The sequence below is a fragment of the Urocitellus parryii genome, chromosome 5, assembly GCF_045843805.1.
Source record: "Urocitellus parryii isolate mUroPar1 chromosome 5, mUroPar1.hap1, whole genome shotgun sequence".
Classification (NCBI taxonomy): domain Eukaryota; kingdom Metazoa; phylum Chordata; class Mammalia; order Rodentia; family Sciuridae; genus Urocitellus; species Urocitellus parryii.
The window spans coordinates 95,051,231-95,067,612 of record NC_135535.1 but is presented as its reverse complement, the minus strand read 5'-3'; the positions used below and the strand labels follow the sequence as shown (position 1 = coordinate 95,067,612).

Genomic DNA, 16,382 nt, shown 5'->3' with positions numbered 1-16,382 from the left:
TTTAGAAAAAAAGCAGAGTAGGCATTGGACCCCTGCCTGGGTGCCATTCTTAGGTCACTGGCATTACTTGTATTACATGTCCATATTGCTAGATGGGACAACCCCAGGCAAGGTCTCTGTTTAAAGGTTAAAGTCCCCTTGCATGCAGCAGGTGAAACTTCCCTGGCAGGTTTTCACCCTTGAGCAACAGCTAGCTTTGTCATGCTTCACTGAGGGAGCATTTAGTCAGTTTTCAGCAAGCAGAAGATAATAGTTGGCACGTTCCAGGAAAACAGGTAGAAACCCAGACCTAGACTCAGGAACTTCGAAACTTTTATTCTTACCTAACATCTAGCATATTTTCTGCAAAAAATTTTGAGATAAGGGGTTTAAATGGAGATAAGATATCTAAATGGAGATGAGATAGCTCAAATGTAGTTGGGACCAGTTTTTAAAATCCACAAACAAAACAATAAAACAAACATGAAATACATAAAATAAGAACAAAATCTCAAGTTTTAGATAGTATATGTCTTCCTCTTTTCCAGATGGATGCTCCTTGGAACAACTGTTGGGATAAGTCCAGAGTAAAATGCAGTGATTTCACCGAGAACACACATCTGATTCATGGAAGAAAGTCTATGCTCCAGCCAGGGCAGCCAGGCTAAGTATTTTCAGTGTCACTGAGGTCTCAGGAAAATGCAAGCCTCAGGACACTTGAGGCTGCTGCCTAAGTGCAGCTGGATTTGGTGCGAGTAAGTCCTTAAACTTTCATTGGTCTAAAAATAGGTGTTCTCCTGGTCCGTGGTGTTCAGTTGCAGGTATTCCAGAGTGCCTTTCTTATAGCTGGCCACCCGTGTTGGTTTTCGGCTTTTTATTCCTGCAGCCTGTCTTTTCTGTAAAGAGTTGAGGATCATGTCTGAAAATTCTTCTTGCAAACGCTGTTGATTCTCCCTGGAAAGAGGGTGGGGAGAGAAAAATAAAACATTTTAGCAATTCACAGAGAATATTCCCCAGCTCCAGAATCATCAGTTCAGTTCCCCAATTACTCTGTGAATGTCTATTCTGTGCCAGATGTAGAAAGCTCCAAGAATGCAGAATGATCCTGACCTTTGATGAGCTTGAAGGACTGCCATCCCTGCAATGCGTATAGAATAAGCAGAATATATTCTACAGCAGGCAGGGTATTCTACTGCAATTTCAAAATGAATCAACATGCTGCTAGAATTTGGAAGAATAGTCAGAAGAACTAGGTTTTCATATACCACTGTATGCTACAGAGGAAGGGGAAAGGAGGCCAAGGAGGCCACCCAACCCTCAAAATACATTGGTCCCACATATACCTGTGGATATGGATATTGTTTGGGGAGAGCTCAGGATGGTAGAGGGCTTCAAGAATGGACTTGGGGCGCTGCTAGTAAGGAACCACGTTTCCTAAGTTCTGGGGAAGATCTGGGTTTTATATTGGCATCTCTAGCCATGTGCCATCTCTCTGATGGCATCTAGGCGTCTGCAAGACAGGGATTATTCTCTGCTCTAGCAAAAGCCATGGGAATAACCATACGACGGATTGCTGCAATGTCTACCAATATGCAACTGAACTTGAATCACCTTTTAGAGAACTGAAACCTGCTATTTAGACCTTTGGCTTTCTCATCTCAGGGTGAACACAGACTGCATGTGAAGATGCAGAACCATGGTTGTGGGGCAGAGGAGGGTCCTGTTTTCATCAGATGACTAGCAGAAAGATGAGACAGGAGGAGGAATGCTGAGAGCTTCTTGTCTCCAGCATGTTCTACTCTTGTAAGAGCCAGACATGCATGAAGTGAGCTCCAAACTGCTTTTTGTTCTTTCAAGCAAGTCTGGAACACAGCACTGGCTTTGCCATATCTCATGGCAGGGACATTTAGTCAATTTTTCAGCAAGCATGAAATGATGGCTGGCACATTTCAGGAAAATGATGTAATAGGTAGAAACACATACCCATACTAAAGAAACTTCTATTTTTTAATTCTTACCTAATATATGGCATGTTTTCTGCAAATATTATGAGCTAAGTATACTTTAATGGGGACAGGTATTTAAAATACAATTGGGACAGTTAAAAAAAAAAAACAACCTCTCATTTGTACAGAAGGAAAAAAGAGTCAGTAAACAAAATCTCAAGTTTTAGACAGTATATCCCTTCCTCCTCTTTTCCAGGTGGACACTCCCTGGAACAACTGTTGGCATAAGTCCAGAGTAAAATGCAGTGATTTCACCGAGAGCACACTTCTGATTCATGGAAGAAAGCCTATGCTCCAGCCAGGGCAGCCAGGCTAAGTATTTTTCAGTGTTGTTGAAGTCTCAGGAAAATGCAGGTCTCAGGACACTCAGTTCTAGCAGCTGGAGAAGGGAGGGTTCTCATGTGTATAGCCCCCTGCCTCATACTCAACACATCATTACCACTTGCAAGGCACTTGCCCCAACTGACTTGAATGGCTGTAAGGAGCACAGCTTATAAGGCCAAAACCTCCAACTCCCCTATCCCTCCAGGTCACACCCAGAAACTTACACAGTTGGTGGGGTTGGCAGGTTGTATTTATGGTCCTTCATCCCAGTCAGCCAGTAGGTGATCTCTGTTCCTTTTCCCTAGGGAGACAGAAGAGGTGAGTCCAATGGATGCCAATGAGACAGTTCCGCTCTAGCCCACTGTTCTACAGGGATCTGTTTCCAAGAGGCATCTTACGTCCACATTTCTCATCGATGCCTATATTTAAGTGCATAGCACATGCCTTTATGATTTGTGTTATCTCTAGATAAATTTTTATTTCCAAATTCCTTTAAAAAATAAATCTCTGACTAAATAGGTTTTTTTCCCATAAGATATTTGAAAATGTCACTATAGCTACATTTTAATAACTCTAATTTAAAAAAAAAATTCATCTGTAATTCTGCTGCACCAACAAACCCAACCAGTTTTCATTGCCTACATTTTCTTTCTTTTCCTTTTTTTTTGGGGGGGGGGGAGCGTGCTGGAGGTTGAACCCAGTGGTGTTCTACCTCTGAGTTTCAGCCCTTTTTATTTTGAGATAGGGTCTCACTAAGTTACTGAGGCTAGCCTCAAACTTAAAATCTCATGCCTGAGCCTCCCAAGTAGCTGGGATTACAAACATATGCTACCATGCCCAGCTGTCTACATTTTTATTTTAGCACCTTTTGCAACAAAGTTTTGTCACAAGACTTTTGTTACTTTACCTACATTAAATGTGTAAATTATAAACACATATTCACCATAATAAGCACTCCTTGAGTGACATTTGTTTGGCTCATCTGGGGACTATGAAATAAAAATAACCTTATCAGAAACTGTTTTTGCTAAAGCTTATACTCAAAAAGGAGATTAGATGTGTGTGTGTGTGTGTGTGTGTGTGTGTGTTCACTTTTAAAAATAGTGGCTGGTTGACTGTGTTTAGACTGCAGTAATCTATAATCTATAAGTCACTTCTATTTTCAGAGGAATGCTCTTATGGAGAAAATATATTGTCCATTTATGGGCTGAAAATGTAGCCAAGTAGCAAATGCCAAGCATTTGCAAGGCCATGGGTTCAATTCTCCACACCAAAAAAAAAAAAAAAAAAAAAGAAAAAAGAAAAAAAACCCCTGTAAAATGCGTTTATGGAGGACTCAAAAACTGAGTGTGATGTTAGGACACCTTTACATACAAGGAGGCTTTTCTAAGTCAAGCCTGGAGATCAGGGCATTATGGCTACTGGAGACAGAAAACTGTTGATAGCTGGCTTTAGACCAATTGTGAAAAGATTGTAATTTTCAAAGAGCAGACTGAGAGCCAGTTGGAGACAGTTGGTGGCTTTGGAGGGCAGCATTTTGTTTGTTTGTTTTTTGTTTTGTTTTTGGTAGCAAGGATTGAACTCAGGGGCACTCCGCTGCAGAGCTACATCTCTAGTCCTATTTTGTATTTTATTTAGAGACAGGGTCTCACTGAGTTGCTTAGCGCCTGGCTTTTGCTGAGGCTGGCTTTGAACTTGGGATCCTCCATCCTCATCCCCTCCCCGCTCCCCAGCCTCTGGGATTACTGGGGTGCACCACCGCCCTGGCAAGGGTAGCTGTTTTTGATGTGAGGAACAGCATGGGGAATTTAAAGCTCTAATTGTCAAACTTCAATGTGATCACAAACATTTGCAATACTTGTTAGTAAGATTTCTGATCTATACCGTGGAGTCTCAGTAGGCCTGGTGGGTGTACAAGTCAGGAGTAATGGGCCATACTTTGCAATCTATTGATCCAGAGTTTCAGAATAATAAAAGCAACTGACAAGAGAGGTGACCTGAGACATAGCATCTTGCCATTAGAGTAGGAAATTGGGGCTTTTGACTTAAACAAGTCCTGAACAGAAGAAGCTCTTGGGTTTGGAGGAATAACTGAGGACAAACCTTGTACATATGTAGAGGAAATAGCAGTGTTGTACAACATATTGGTCATAGACCTAGGGCCTTTCTGAACAAAGGAAAGTTCTGATGCTCACATGTAGGTTCCTCCTACAGGGATGGTGGCAGATCTTTGTGAGGCATATAGAAAAAGGAGTCTTCATCCCTGTGCTTCTTGACCTTCTTGGCCAAGTCTCGCAGGAGATGGCCCAGATGTGTGCGACAAATTGTCTCTGTGGATTCCTTACCTTTAAGTAGGTCTCTCCTCTTACTTCATACAGGAACTGACAATCGGTTCTCTTCAAGGTGGCTATAGTGGAGCTACTCATGTGAATCCTATAGGCTGGAAATGCAAAAGAGACAAATGAAAGCTCATCGGTTTTGACAGCTATGATATGCCACCTTTGTTTCCCCTTGATTTATGCTATCACAAACACCTGAAGCCAATATCCTAGATTGAAGAGAAACAAATACAGCTTTTTAAATGAAAGCACCCTTAAAAATAACGCCAGTGAGCTAGACACCTATAATCCCAGCAGCTCAGGAGCATGAGCTCAGGAGGTTCACATGTTCAAGCCAGGTTAGCAATTTAGTGAGGCCCTAAGGCAACCAGCAAGACACTGTCTCAAAATAAAATGTAAAAAGGGATCCGGGGTGTGGCTTAAGCACCCTGGGTTCCATCCCTGGTACCAATAAATAAATAAATAACATCAGTGAGATAAGAAATATTATCACACATGATAAGGAAAAAGGGTACTGGTTTCCAGGATCCTGAGTGATGGCACTCGTTGGGTTTTGTCCTCTGATTCTCACTCTGGCTCAGGGTGGTAGCCTCTAGGAGCAGGTTTTGGATCAGACTTTCAGTGCCAAGCTTAGGAGTTAGAATTTGCTTTGGGTTCCTGTGAAAAAATTCTAGTGCACAGCTAAAGTGCTGGTGGCAAGATGAAAATCCAGGGTCTTGGTTTTCTCAAATGTTCTTCTTCTGGACAATAGTGATCCTCTGAAAAACAAGCAGTGAGGCACTCCCTGCTCCATTGCTGTCTACCATCTTTCTCACTATGGTGCCTAACAGCCTCCCCACAAGCAGCATCAGGAGGAAGAATGATGGAAAGCCCAGCTGTGAGGCATATAGAATAGGAGTCTTCATCCCTGGGCCAGAGCATTGCTAAATGCTTGATATATTTCATTCCGAGTTTTCCCAGCAAGGTTAGGGTATGGTCCTCAGTTGACATCTTCATCTTTCAGAGTCCTAGAAAGATCAGGTACATTTTCCTCCAACTTACTCTGATAGTAATTAGCATAGTTATGATTTTAACCCAAGTCTGTATGACTCTTCTTTTCTTTATACTCTTGATTTTTCCAGCATATACTAGTATCAGGTTGTTGGTAGAGCACCAAACTACTATCTTGCCTCCTGTGTTTTTGTCAGCTCTTATCTACCAGTGCTTTTTTCTTCTACTATATATTTCCATTATTATCATTATCTCCAATATTATTGAGCAACTACTGCATGCAGCACCCTGTGCCTTTATTTTGGCAGGGCAAATATAATATATATCTTTGCATATAACAAACACCAAGACTCTTTCCTTTACTAAAATGAATTCCTAGAAAAACCAGATAAAAGAGAAATGGGAATTTGAAGCAGTGTGTATAGTCCATATATAGCCCATAGGAGTTTTTTTTTTTTTAACTTCCATAGATCTATGCTAAATTTCATGACTATTCCAGGTAGAGCATGGTTGAATTAATTGAAGGTGGATAAAAAATATAGAAAATTAAAAACTGAGCAGTAATAGAAGAATAAGATAATTATCAGTAAATGATCACAACAAAAGCAAATACAGCAAGGACCAGATTGACACAGGCTCACATGCTGCTGCTGTGCAGGATCATCCTGCATTTCCCCAGTACTTTGTGTCTGCTTATTGTGCATGTAATCCCACAATTGCCTTCCTCTGCAAGAAAGCATCTTTGTCCTCTAAAAAAAACCAATCTCCATTCTTACGAAGGCCAGTGGATTCCATCCTAGAGGCTGTGTTGACGGTGTCCCCAAACAGGCAATAACGAGGCATCTTGATTCCCACAACTCCAGCAGCACAAGGACCTGAAAGGAAGAACAAGAAGCTAGAGGTGGAGGCAATGGAAAGTGCAGAGTGGAGATGAAGGAGCCTCTTCTCAGGGTCACAATGTCAAACACATCATGTCATGGGGAAATGGCAGAGCGTGTGATGTGCTTGGTGATTTTTGCTTTAAATGAATACACCCAGGAAGGATATGCTTTCAAAAAATATTTTGCTGTGTGAAGAACTGTTGCATTGACTCAGAACAAGAAGGCACCCAGAGATCCAGGTCACAAAAGCGGCAAGTCTTTCTTAATATTTTAAATAGAAGGGTGAAGGTGATCCCATGGCTTGCTGACTGTGCCAAACCACTCAATCCTGCACCCTGGACTGCTGGAGGGCACTGGTGGTTCAATGGCCCAAGTTAGTTTTATTTTTATTTTAGGGGGTGGTATTTCTGGGATTGGAGGTATAGTGATGGAAGACCAGAAGACAGGAATTGGGAATAATTTTCCCTAAGCAATTCAGGTTTGATGCAAAACAAAACAAAAACTGATTTAAAAAAACAAAACAATAACGGAAAATGTACAGCAGGAAAGATTTGTGATCTGGCCGAGGCCCAGGAGTTCCCTCATATAAATATGGAAACATGATATTTGGCTCTGGTCATGATGGGGAAACCACAGCTATATTCCTGAATACCACTGGATAGGGGAAGGCTGTGGCAGAAGGACACTAACAAGCAGAACAAAAGCCAAGGCAAGACAGCATTGAGGCATATTAATCATGTATTTGTGTGGGCTGCCTGAAAGCAAGGAGTTAAAGATTTTAGAAGCTAAAGATTAACTTGAAAACTGCAAAGCTGGGTTTTTGGTAGAGGTAATCATTAATTTTCTAGTTGACAGTAGTTTTTGATCTATTTGAGTTTCCTGATAGATTTATTTTACCCCTGTGTTTATGAACACACATAGAAAGAAAGAAAGAAAGAAAGAAAGAAAGAAAGAAAGAAAGAAAGAAAGAAAGAAAGAAAGAAAAATTCTCAAAATACCAGATCTTCCCCAGGATCCTTAGCCTTTCACTGTCAGGTTTGATGTAAAACAAAAGAAAAACCGATTAAAAAAAAAATAACGAAAAATGTGTGACAAGAAAGGTTTAGCAGAAGCAGTTTTTGATCAGATCTCTGAGTTCCCCAGCTGTACCAGGCTGTGCACTAGGACTGGTAGGTCTGTTTGCAAGTGACTTCTTACTTCAACAACAGACTGATAAGGCCGTGGAAGGCCTAAAATAGCAAAATTCCTGCTGATACTGTTTCTTGTTCTCAGTTATTAATACTTAACTTTGCAACTGTTCAATTTCCTGAGCCTAAACCCTTCCAGGCATATGTGCCTAATAGCTGCTCTCATGCCAGCCCAGTATGGCAGTACCCTCGTGGTTAGCTCAGACATTGAGCAGGTCACAGGTAAGGCCTCCACCCTCCTTGATGTCAATAAATCAAGCCTGCTGCTAACCCCTCCTCCAGGTTTGACGATTTGTGATGGGACAGAAAGGAGATAGTTCACTCACTGCCTGGGTGGTCTGGCAGATGCCAGGAGTTCCCTCATATAAATATGGAAACATGACATTTGGCTCTGGACATGATTGGGGAAACCACAACTATATTCCTGGCTGTCAAAGATTTGGCAGCAGTTTTTAAGTTCTATTTACTGTCACTTTGAGAAAATCATTCATTCATATCAACAAATATTTACTGTCAGGCTCTGTAGATATAAGAGGACTTCAGGAAATGCAGTTGTTTGGTCCTTGCCACAAAGCCTAGGGGCTATCTTTTAAGTTTTCTGTACTCTGGGTCTCCTGTAAGCCTTGGACTAGGAGCAATGCCAGGAAATTTATAGAGATGTGATTTAACATGAGGAAAAACTGTCTTAATAATTAACCGTTTCAATAGTGGCCTGAGTTGGAAAACTATGAGTTTTCAAGGAGTCTTGGGGTTATTCTAAATGTGCCATACTATTATTTATCTTGGGACCTATAAAGACAATGGTACCTTGCAAAGGATTAATCCAGATGACTTTTGAGTTCCTTTCCAACTATGTTTTTCTGTATCCATAACTCATCTTCTCAAATCATTATGTTCAAGACTGTTAAATAAAACTAAATTTAGCCTGAGGCTGCCTCCTACCTGGCATGCCTATGGAACAAGCACAACCTCCTTACAAATTGAAAGCCTAATTTAGAAAGATACTTTTGGAATAAATGGCTAAATCTCAGGTAATCACAACAGCTGAGAGCCAGCCAATCACAGGCTGCTAACTGATCATATCAGGCCTATAAATGGCAAACATGGAGCTGTAAAACCAAGTGGTTTCTGTACCTTACTTCTATTTTCTGTCTGTATAGACTGCCAGCCCGTATTACCCACTGGTTCTGATGGTCACGGTTTGTCAATTGTTCTTTCTCAATTAAGTTCTGTTGAATTTGCCTGAAGTGTTTCTTTTCAACAAAGCTATGAAGTTTTTCATGGTCTTTTAAGTGACCTATGTAATTTCTGTACGACTGCAGGGGAGTGGGGTATATCTGTTACAGGAATTTTACCAGTTATTTTTTTCCCCTGTAGATAATCAAATCCACTTAGGTACTATTATATTTTAATGGGGAAATGTACAGAAGTTGAGATTGAGAAGAAGGAAGGGATGAGGAGGAGATAAGTGCAATAGTAGATTCAGTGACTTAAATGGGAAGTCCTTCTTGTTTTCATATGTGGTTGGTGTTATCCATCCAAGAGTGAAAACTGCTGTCAAATGTGTTGTTCCAATCACTCTCTATAGACTGGGTCTAAAATGTCAGGATGTGTAATGGTCTATTTGATCCACAGAATTCAACAGTAAATCTCTTGTGAAAATCAATCATGTTTCAGGTCCCTCTATTTTTTCTGATATAGTTGGTTAACAGATGTACAAATGGTCTTAAGAAGCTTATCTCCATACCAGAGTGAACTCCAATGCGAATCCATACTGGGAGGCCGGGAAGATGCTCCAGTTCAAAGGTCCCTATGAAGCTGAGGATATCTAAGGCCATCTTGGAAATATCTACTGCATGCCGATTGCCATTTCTCTTAGGCAAACCACTAGCCACCACGTAGGCATCACCAATGGTTTCTACCTGTGGAAATACTTTCTCATCAGTGGCTCTGCTCCTTCAAAAGGCACAGATTTTAAACAGAAGCAGTTAATCACAAAACAAACACAAAAGGTTTTTTGGGAACTCAGAGGCACAGTCCTAATACACTTTTTCTGGGCCAGTTCAACACCAGTTTTATGCTAATTTCTTCAGAGTAATTTTTTTTTTTTTTTGGTACCAGGGATTGAACTCAGGGGTACTCAACCACTGAACCACATCCCCAGTCCTATTTTGTATTTTATTTAGAGACAGGATTTCACGGAGTTGCTTAGCACCTTGCCATTGCTGAGGTGGCTTTAAACTCGTGATTCTCCTGCCTCAGCCTCCCCAGCCACTGGGATTACAGGTGAGCACCACGGCACCCAGCTTCTTCAGAGTTTTTATAGTCTAGTTAAATGAATGATAAAGTGTTTTATCTAAAAGTGTTTCATGATTACATAAATTGTACAGATGTGGTGACAATTCTTAAAATGTTTAAATAATCTGATTGGGTTTAAGTCATTTTAGGAATACTCTTAATTTCCAGAAAAGTAATCTATAGTTGTCTTTGTCATTTTCTACATGCAATTTGAGCAAAAATAATTGTAGTTTCCTCTAAGTTATAAGACAGATTCTATTTATTTAAACTCTAGTGTATTCTCTGCTTCATTTGCACTCAATCTAAATATCATCCATTTTTTGAAGGTAATTTGAGAGGGATGACATTTTCTCTAAATTTAGTTTCCAAAATTCATTCCTGTGGAAATTTTCTTCTTTTGTGCTATTTCTTAAAAGTTAAATGGTAATTTTGGCATGTCACCCTTCCAGTTCTTCCACTTCTCTTCCCTTTTAGCGCAGTTTCAACCATCAATTCATTAAAGGTTAAATTACAGAGGACAAGAGAAATAATGGGAAGAGCCATGTCAGGCTTTGATGCCTTTGGTCTGTTCAACCATGAGGGAAGCAGTTACCTTGTAGACATCATGGTGATCCACGATTTGGTCAAAACTCTTATAGATGTCATTAAGCATGTCCACCACTTCCATGGGGGTGCTGTATTTGCAGATAGTAGTGAAACCTACAATGTCGCTGAAGTAGATTGTAACTTCCTCAAATAGTTCTGGCTCCACAATGCCTTTCTCCTTCAGAGACTTTACCACTAGCCTAGATGATGAAGGGAAAATAATGCCTTCAACTTCAGTAAATTTTTCTTGTCTAACATAAACATTTAAGATATTAGTAATTGTTTACCAATAACTTAAGAATTCTAGATTTCTGGTGAATGATTATCTAGGAAGCAAAGTTAGGTTGTATCCATTGTATATATAAATACATCACAAACACACACACACATACACATAATGTGTGTATTAGAACCCAGATGAATCTATGCAGGTTAAACATTCACTTAGTGTTAGGGTCCATAAACAAGTCAAGATGGCGCCTGGCATTTTGCCAGAGGGAGTGGTTTGAGAAGTAATGCCAGCGAGCCATTAAGTGTGGAGATTCCTTAATGACTGACTGCTGTGTCTAGATTATGTCAATTAATTAAGCTGTGTGTAATCATTAAGATGATGATTCCTTATTGTTTGACTGCTGTACCTAGTTTATGTTAATTAAGTTAAGCTGTGTATTCAGTTATGTATATATACCCCGACTGTCCTACAATAAACGGCTCCCACTACATCAATCTTCACAAGTTCCTGTCACCCCCCAGTTAGTTTGCTGCAGCCAGACTGTGGCAACTTAGTATTTGATTATTAACCCTAAAACACATACATACATAACCTTAATAGCTATTTAACCTTAAGGCATATAAGTCCTTGCCCACTTTTTACTTCTGTACTGATAATCAATTTCTTACAGACCTAGTTCTTTATCCAGAAGCAGAGATGGCAAATGTTATAGATCTAAGAGCTTGACTCACCATAGTTATCATCTGACTCTCTCATCAAAGTTGTTTTATTTTCCCTGCCATATTTAACATGATGTTGTTTAATATCATTATGAAGGAATAATGCATTTAACATTAATTTTGATATATTCTAAATCAGAGTTCATTTGATATAGTTTGAACTGTATTTGAGTCAATCACCATGTAAACAAGTTAAAACTATGGTAGATTAGCAGAAGTCAAAAAGAAACAACATAGAATAGCTTTGAAGAAACATAACCAGCTGCATTTCAGACCAAGAATTGAAAGAGAAGAAGTACAAGAATGGACTCCCTATTTTCTTCATGTACCCAATGGCTTTCCACTGAAAAGAAGGGATGGGGGCTGACATGATAAATGCTCTCTGTCTGACCTTGGGATCACTGTGGAGTGGATCCAAGTATAGAACTACCAGAATTAGAATCTGGAAGCTGGGAGGTACCACAGAAGCCATGGAAAATAAACCCCTTATGATTATAGATGAGAAAGTGAAGACCTGAAAAGGAAGTATGAATTTCCTACAATCCCAGAGTCCACTAAGGACAGAGCTGGTATGAGGACTTGGCAACATTTTGTCTTTCAGTCTTATTAATGTGCCATGATTCTTCCACCATTCAGTCCTTGGATATTTGGGGAGATGGGGAAGATTGGGAGGTGTGCTGATTATGTAGCAAAGAAAGGATACCCATGTCTCTCCCAGAAAACAAATCAACCATAAACATTTGCAGTACTCATTTGGAGAAAATTCAGTGCACTGAGGGAAGTCTTTTTAACTGGTGCAGTGACACAACTTGGGACCTTTGAAAAACACCCCATGGTGTGGCTGGGCAGGCTCTCAGAGGTACTCCTGGGCTGGTTACTCTGGGCATGCCAGATATAAAGGGCAGAGCATTTTGGAGGTTACATAGATATAATGATGACATAAAAATTTCTGCCATTGTTGCCCTTCTTTCTACTGCTTATAAAAAGTCATTTGAGCTTGGAAAACAGTGTGTTATCCAGAAAAAGAAACTACTCTGTTGGTAGAAAAATAAAGGAAGGAATGTAACTTAACTTTGATAACAGGGTGTTATTGATGCAATTAGTATGCAGACTAGATGTCTTAGAAAGGCTTCCTGCAAGAAGAAAAAACATCTATTCTGTTTCAAAACCCCAAGGGGTAATATTCAAAGAAGTGTTTAAATAATATTTGGTTCCTACATACAGTCTTAAATGTATTTACCCTTTTTATATAAATATTTCTTCTTAATTCTTCTAGCAATCATTCATGCATGATTTAATTTTACTTTTCAAATATGAAGAATTTTTTGCTGCAGTCATGGTGTACTGTAGCTTCAACATATCCGAACAGATGTGTTTCATGACTTTGGCAATCTGATGAAAACATCTACCACCTAGTGGTCAAAGTAGCATACTGAGCCAGGGCTAGGAAAAAGGCTGAGGTGGTCAGCCAGCTGTTCCAAACCATTTGGTGGACATTATTGGTTAAAATCACCAATAATAAAACCTAAAAAGGTAGCCATATAATCAGGATATTGTTTTGTCAACTAGGCATTAAAGGCCAGGCAAGGAACTATGCATTATATAATTAAATTTTATAGAACTCCCACAGAAACCGCCATCCCTGAGACAAGCGTGGAGGGTACTATTCCTAGCCTTCTCCTACGTGCTCTGAGGGTGGGTAGGTTCTGTATTAAACTCTCTTCAGGCCTAGAGACCAGACAGAGCATGCGTGCGACCCCTACCTCTTCTCATAGCACTCAGGCTTGTAGAAGAGATGCTATTTTTTAATTGAAAAAACAGCTAATTTGATCTTGAAATCTTGCCTTTGCCTGTGTAGAACTGATATTCTAAAAGAAGCAAGTGTTCAAATTAAATAATATGAGTAATATAGAAAAAGTCATAGTTGCCATAGGATAATAATCATCATGGCTGTTCCAGGCATTATGCTAATTATTTCTATCCTGCGCATGATCTCAAGGAACTCAGAGCCACCCTGGAATGTGGATGGGAGACTGGGGCTTGAAGCATTTGAACACCTGCCCAAGATTGCTCATCAGCAGTGGTTGATGGAACCATGTGTTGAAATCAGGCCCAGCTGACCTCAGATTCCATGATTTTACCTAAAACGGGACTGGCTCATTCATCCTTCACCTGATGGAACAGTTGGTTACACCTGAAGAATGCTGCGACTCACTGAAGCACAGTGGTGGGCCAAACCTATTTCCTCACTCTTCACATTTCCATTCCCTGCTTAACTGTCAACACTTAGGAAACTTTCAGGTGTTTGGGAATTTCATTCTTCTGTCATGGCTGTCATGTTGCTTCACAAGACAGAGGTCAGCCTCTACATGCCTCTGACACACCCAATGCATTTCCCCTGCCCTCTCTACGGGGATGGCTCCTAGTTCTTGTAAGTTGGATTCTACTTGCAGTCAGAAGAAATCAAAGAAAAAACTAAGAGTGCCTGGAAGCACCCTATAGTTTCTATATTCTGCAGGCAAATTTTAATTTCCATTTTGCAATTGAGAGATTAGGCAATTTGTCTTAAGTGGTAGACTTAATAAAAAGTGGCAAAGAGGTGCTGACACCCAGGTGTCTGCACAGTGCGTGCTACTCCTGTGTCACCATGCATATGTTGGAAAGTAATCTCTCTTTTTTAGGTATTTAGAGAATGCATGGTACATGCATTTTTAAGCCCTATAATCTGTTGAAGAATATGCAAAAGGAAACAATCCCGTATAGATCTGGGAAAACAAAAGCAAAGCAACAGCAATGCTAGTCAGATCTGCCAAAGGTTTCAGCCACAGGCCGGGAAGCCTGGCTGTGGCACCAGGGAACTCTGTCAGCAGGAGGGCTGCCTCACCTGGGCAGCAGCATGAAGTTCAGTCTGTCCGCCCTGTCCCTCTCTGCCTTGTACAGCTGCGTCCTTTCCTCTACCAGATGTTCCAAGTTCCGAGAATAGAGCTGCAGGCGTCGAATCAAGGTGTCCATATAAGTCTCATTTTTCTGATCATGAAAAAGGCTGTAGGTAGTAGTAGATAAAGAGATCTTCTTAATTAAGAAAACACGCAGTAAAACAATAGAAAACCACATGGAATAGGAAATTAAAGAAAAATAAAAAGGGCCAACAACAACAACAACAAAATTGAACCTGAAGAGAAACCAAAGAAAGGAAAAATGAGATCATGAATGTTTAAAATTATCTACAAAGAAAGCCACAGAATTATTTATAATAGCAAAAACTGGAAAATAATCTAAATATATACCAAAAACATAGTCTAAATATCATGTGTAATGGAATATTAATGTACCATAAAGTAGAAATGAGAATAATTAAAGACAACATAAAGAAGCACCCTTTATCACTAAGTGGAAAAAGTCAGTTTATAAAATAGTAAACACTACAATCTCAATTTTACTGGAAAACGGGTGCTTTTACTTTCTTGCTGACTTATTCCTCTTTCCTAAAATTTTAATAATACACGATTTATAATAAAGGAGAATCATTTTAAAAATGGCCTAGAAGTGATCAATGGAAGCATAAGAGAAAGACCAAGAAAGTCCACGCCAAGCCACCGAGCATCTCTTCAGGATAATATTCTAATTCTGGATTATGTTGTTAGACCCAGAAGGCACAAGATGAGAGGCCAGCTTTCTGTGACATTGGGACACATGATACCCGGTGCAGAACTCAGGGAAGAGACACACTGAGTTCTTGTGGTGTCATATATCAGAGATCACGCTCCTAACACAGGAAAGCACCGTGGATGGTGCTGCATGAATCACGGCCACTTGGTCACTACAACTATGACAAGCACAGGCCACCACTTCCGCTCTCAGGAGGAGATGGCCTACATCATGATCCCCTGGGGTGAGGAGGGATGTTTATTAAAAAGTCAATATATTTCTGAGTCCTACCCCAGACCTCTGTAAGTAAAACTGCTAGGCTTACAGCAGAATTTTTTTTTTTTTTTAACAAGCTCTCAAGGGACTCTTACTTGCCCCACTTAGAGACTAGCTGGGTAGAATGGGTGAGGGAGCAGGTGTAAGGGACAAAGATGGATTGTTTTACTCCACCATTAATTAATTCAATTAAAATAGTTTTCCCAGCCTTGACTGCATATCTTAATCACCTGGGGAGCTATTAACACTTCTGATGCCAGCCCGCACCCCAGACCAATTACGTTAGACTCTCTGGGGCAGGACCCAAGGCATCAGCAGTTCTGAAAGTTGCTCAGGTGACTCCAATGTGCAGCCAACTTGGAGAACCACCACTGAAGGCTACAACCTTCACAAGTCTACATGTCATCTGTCATGGTACAATCTCAATTGCTCTCAGTAACAGGCCTATGAAAGAGTGAAAAGGTGGCAAGAATTAAATCCCTTATTACTTTCAGCTCCATTCCAACAGCTGACAGCTTAGTTCTACCAATCAAGGACCACACACTCATTAACTTCACTGCACCTCATCTCCAGCCCTGGGCTTTTAGTCTCCTTAATTATCTGAATCTTTTGACCTAATGAGAACTGCAGAGCTGGGAGGAATTGAAGAAATTATCTTGTCCAATCCAATTTTACTAACAAGACAACGGACACCCTGTGAGGGTGAAAATTTTGCCCTACATCCCATAGCAAGTACTATCAGATCCTAGCGTGGAAACTGGATCTCCTAACTATTCATTCAATTTTTTTTTTCTCATCTGCAATGGATTAGCTGAAAACATGAGACATCCAGAATTCAACCTCACTGGATAATTGTGTACTGCTGTTTTTTCTTTGATGCTCAATTGAACCTGATTCATAAGACAGATCTTAAGTACC

The 16,382-nt window shown here is 40.2% G+C and overlaps 1 protein-coding gene across 1 annotated transcript in view; it reads right to left on the bottom strand.

Moving 5' to 3' along the window:
• Window positions 1-758: 758 nt before the first annotated feature.
• The window catches only part of Gucy2c (guanylate cyclase 2C), a 67,660-nt gene continuing 52,036 nt past the window's right edge, over window positions 759-16,382 (bottom strand). Inside the window, exons 21-27 of the mRNA XM_026414174.2 lie at window positions 14,425-14,583; window positions 10,597-10,789; window positions 9,454-9,628; window positions 6,415-6,513; window positions 4,655-4,749; window positions 2,534-2,610; window positions 759-933 (exon numbers count right to left, since the gene is read on the bottom strand). Of these exons, the coding sequence (XP_026269959.1) occupies window positions 759-933; window positions 2,534-2,610; window positions 4,655-4,749; window positions 6,415-6,513; window positions 9,454-9,628; window positions 10,597-10,789; window positions 14,425-14,583 (973 nt within the window). The remainder of the gene's footprint in view (window positions 934-2,533; window positions 2,611-4,654; window positions 4,750-6,414; window positions 6,514-9,453; window positions 9,629-10,596; window positions 10,790-14,424; window positions 14,584-16,382) is intronic.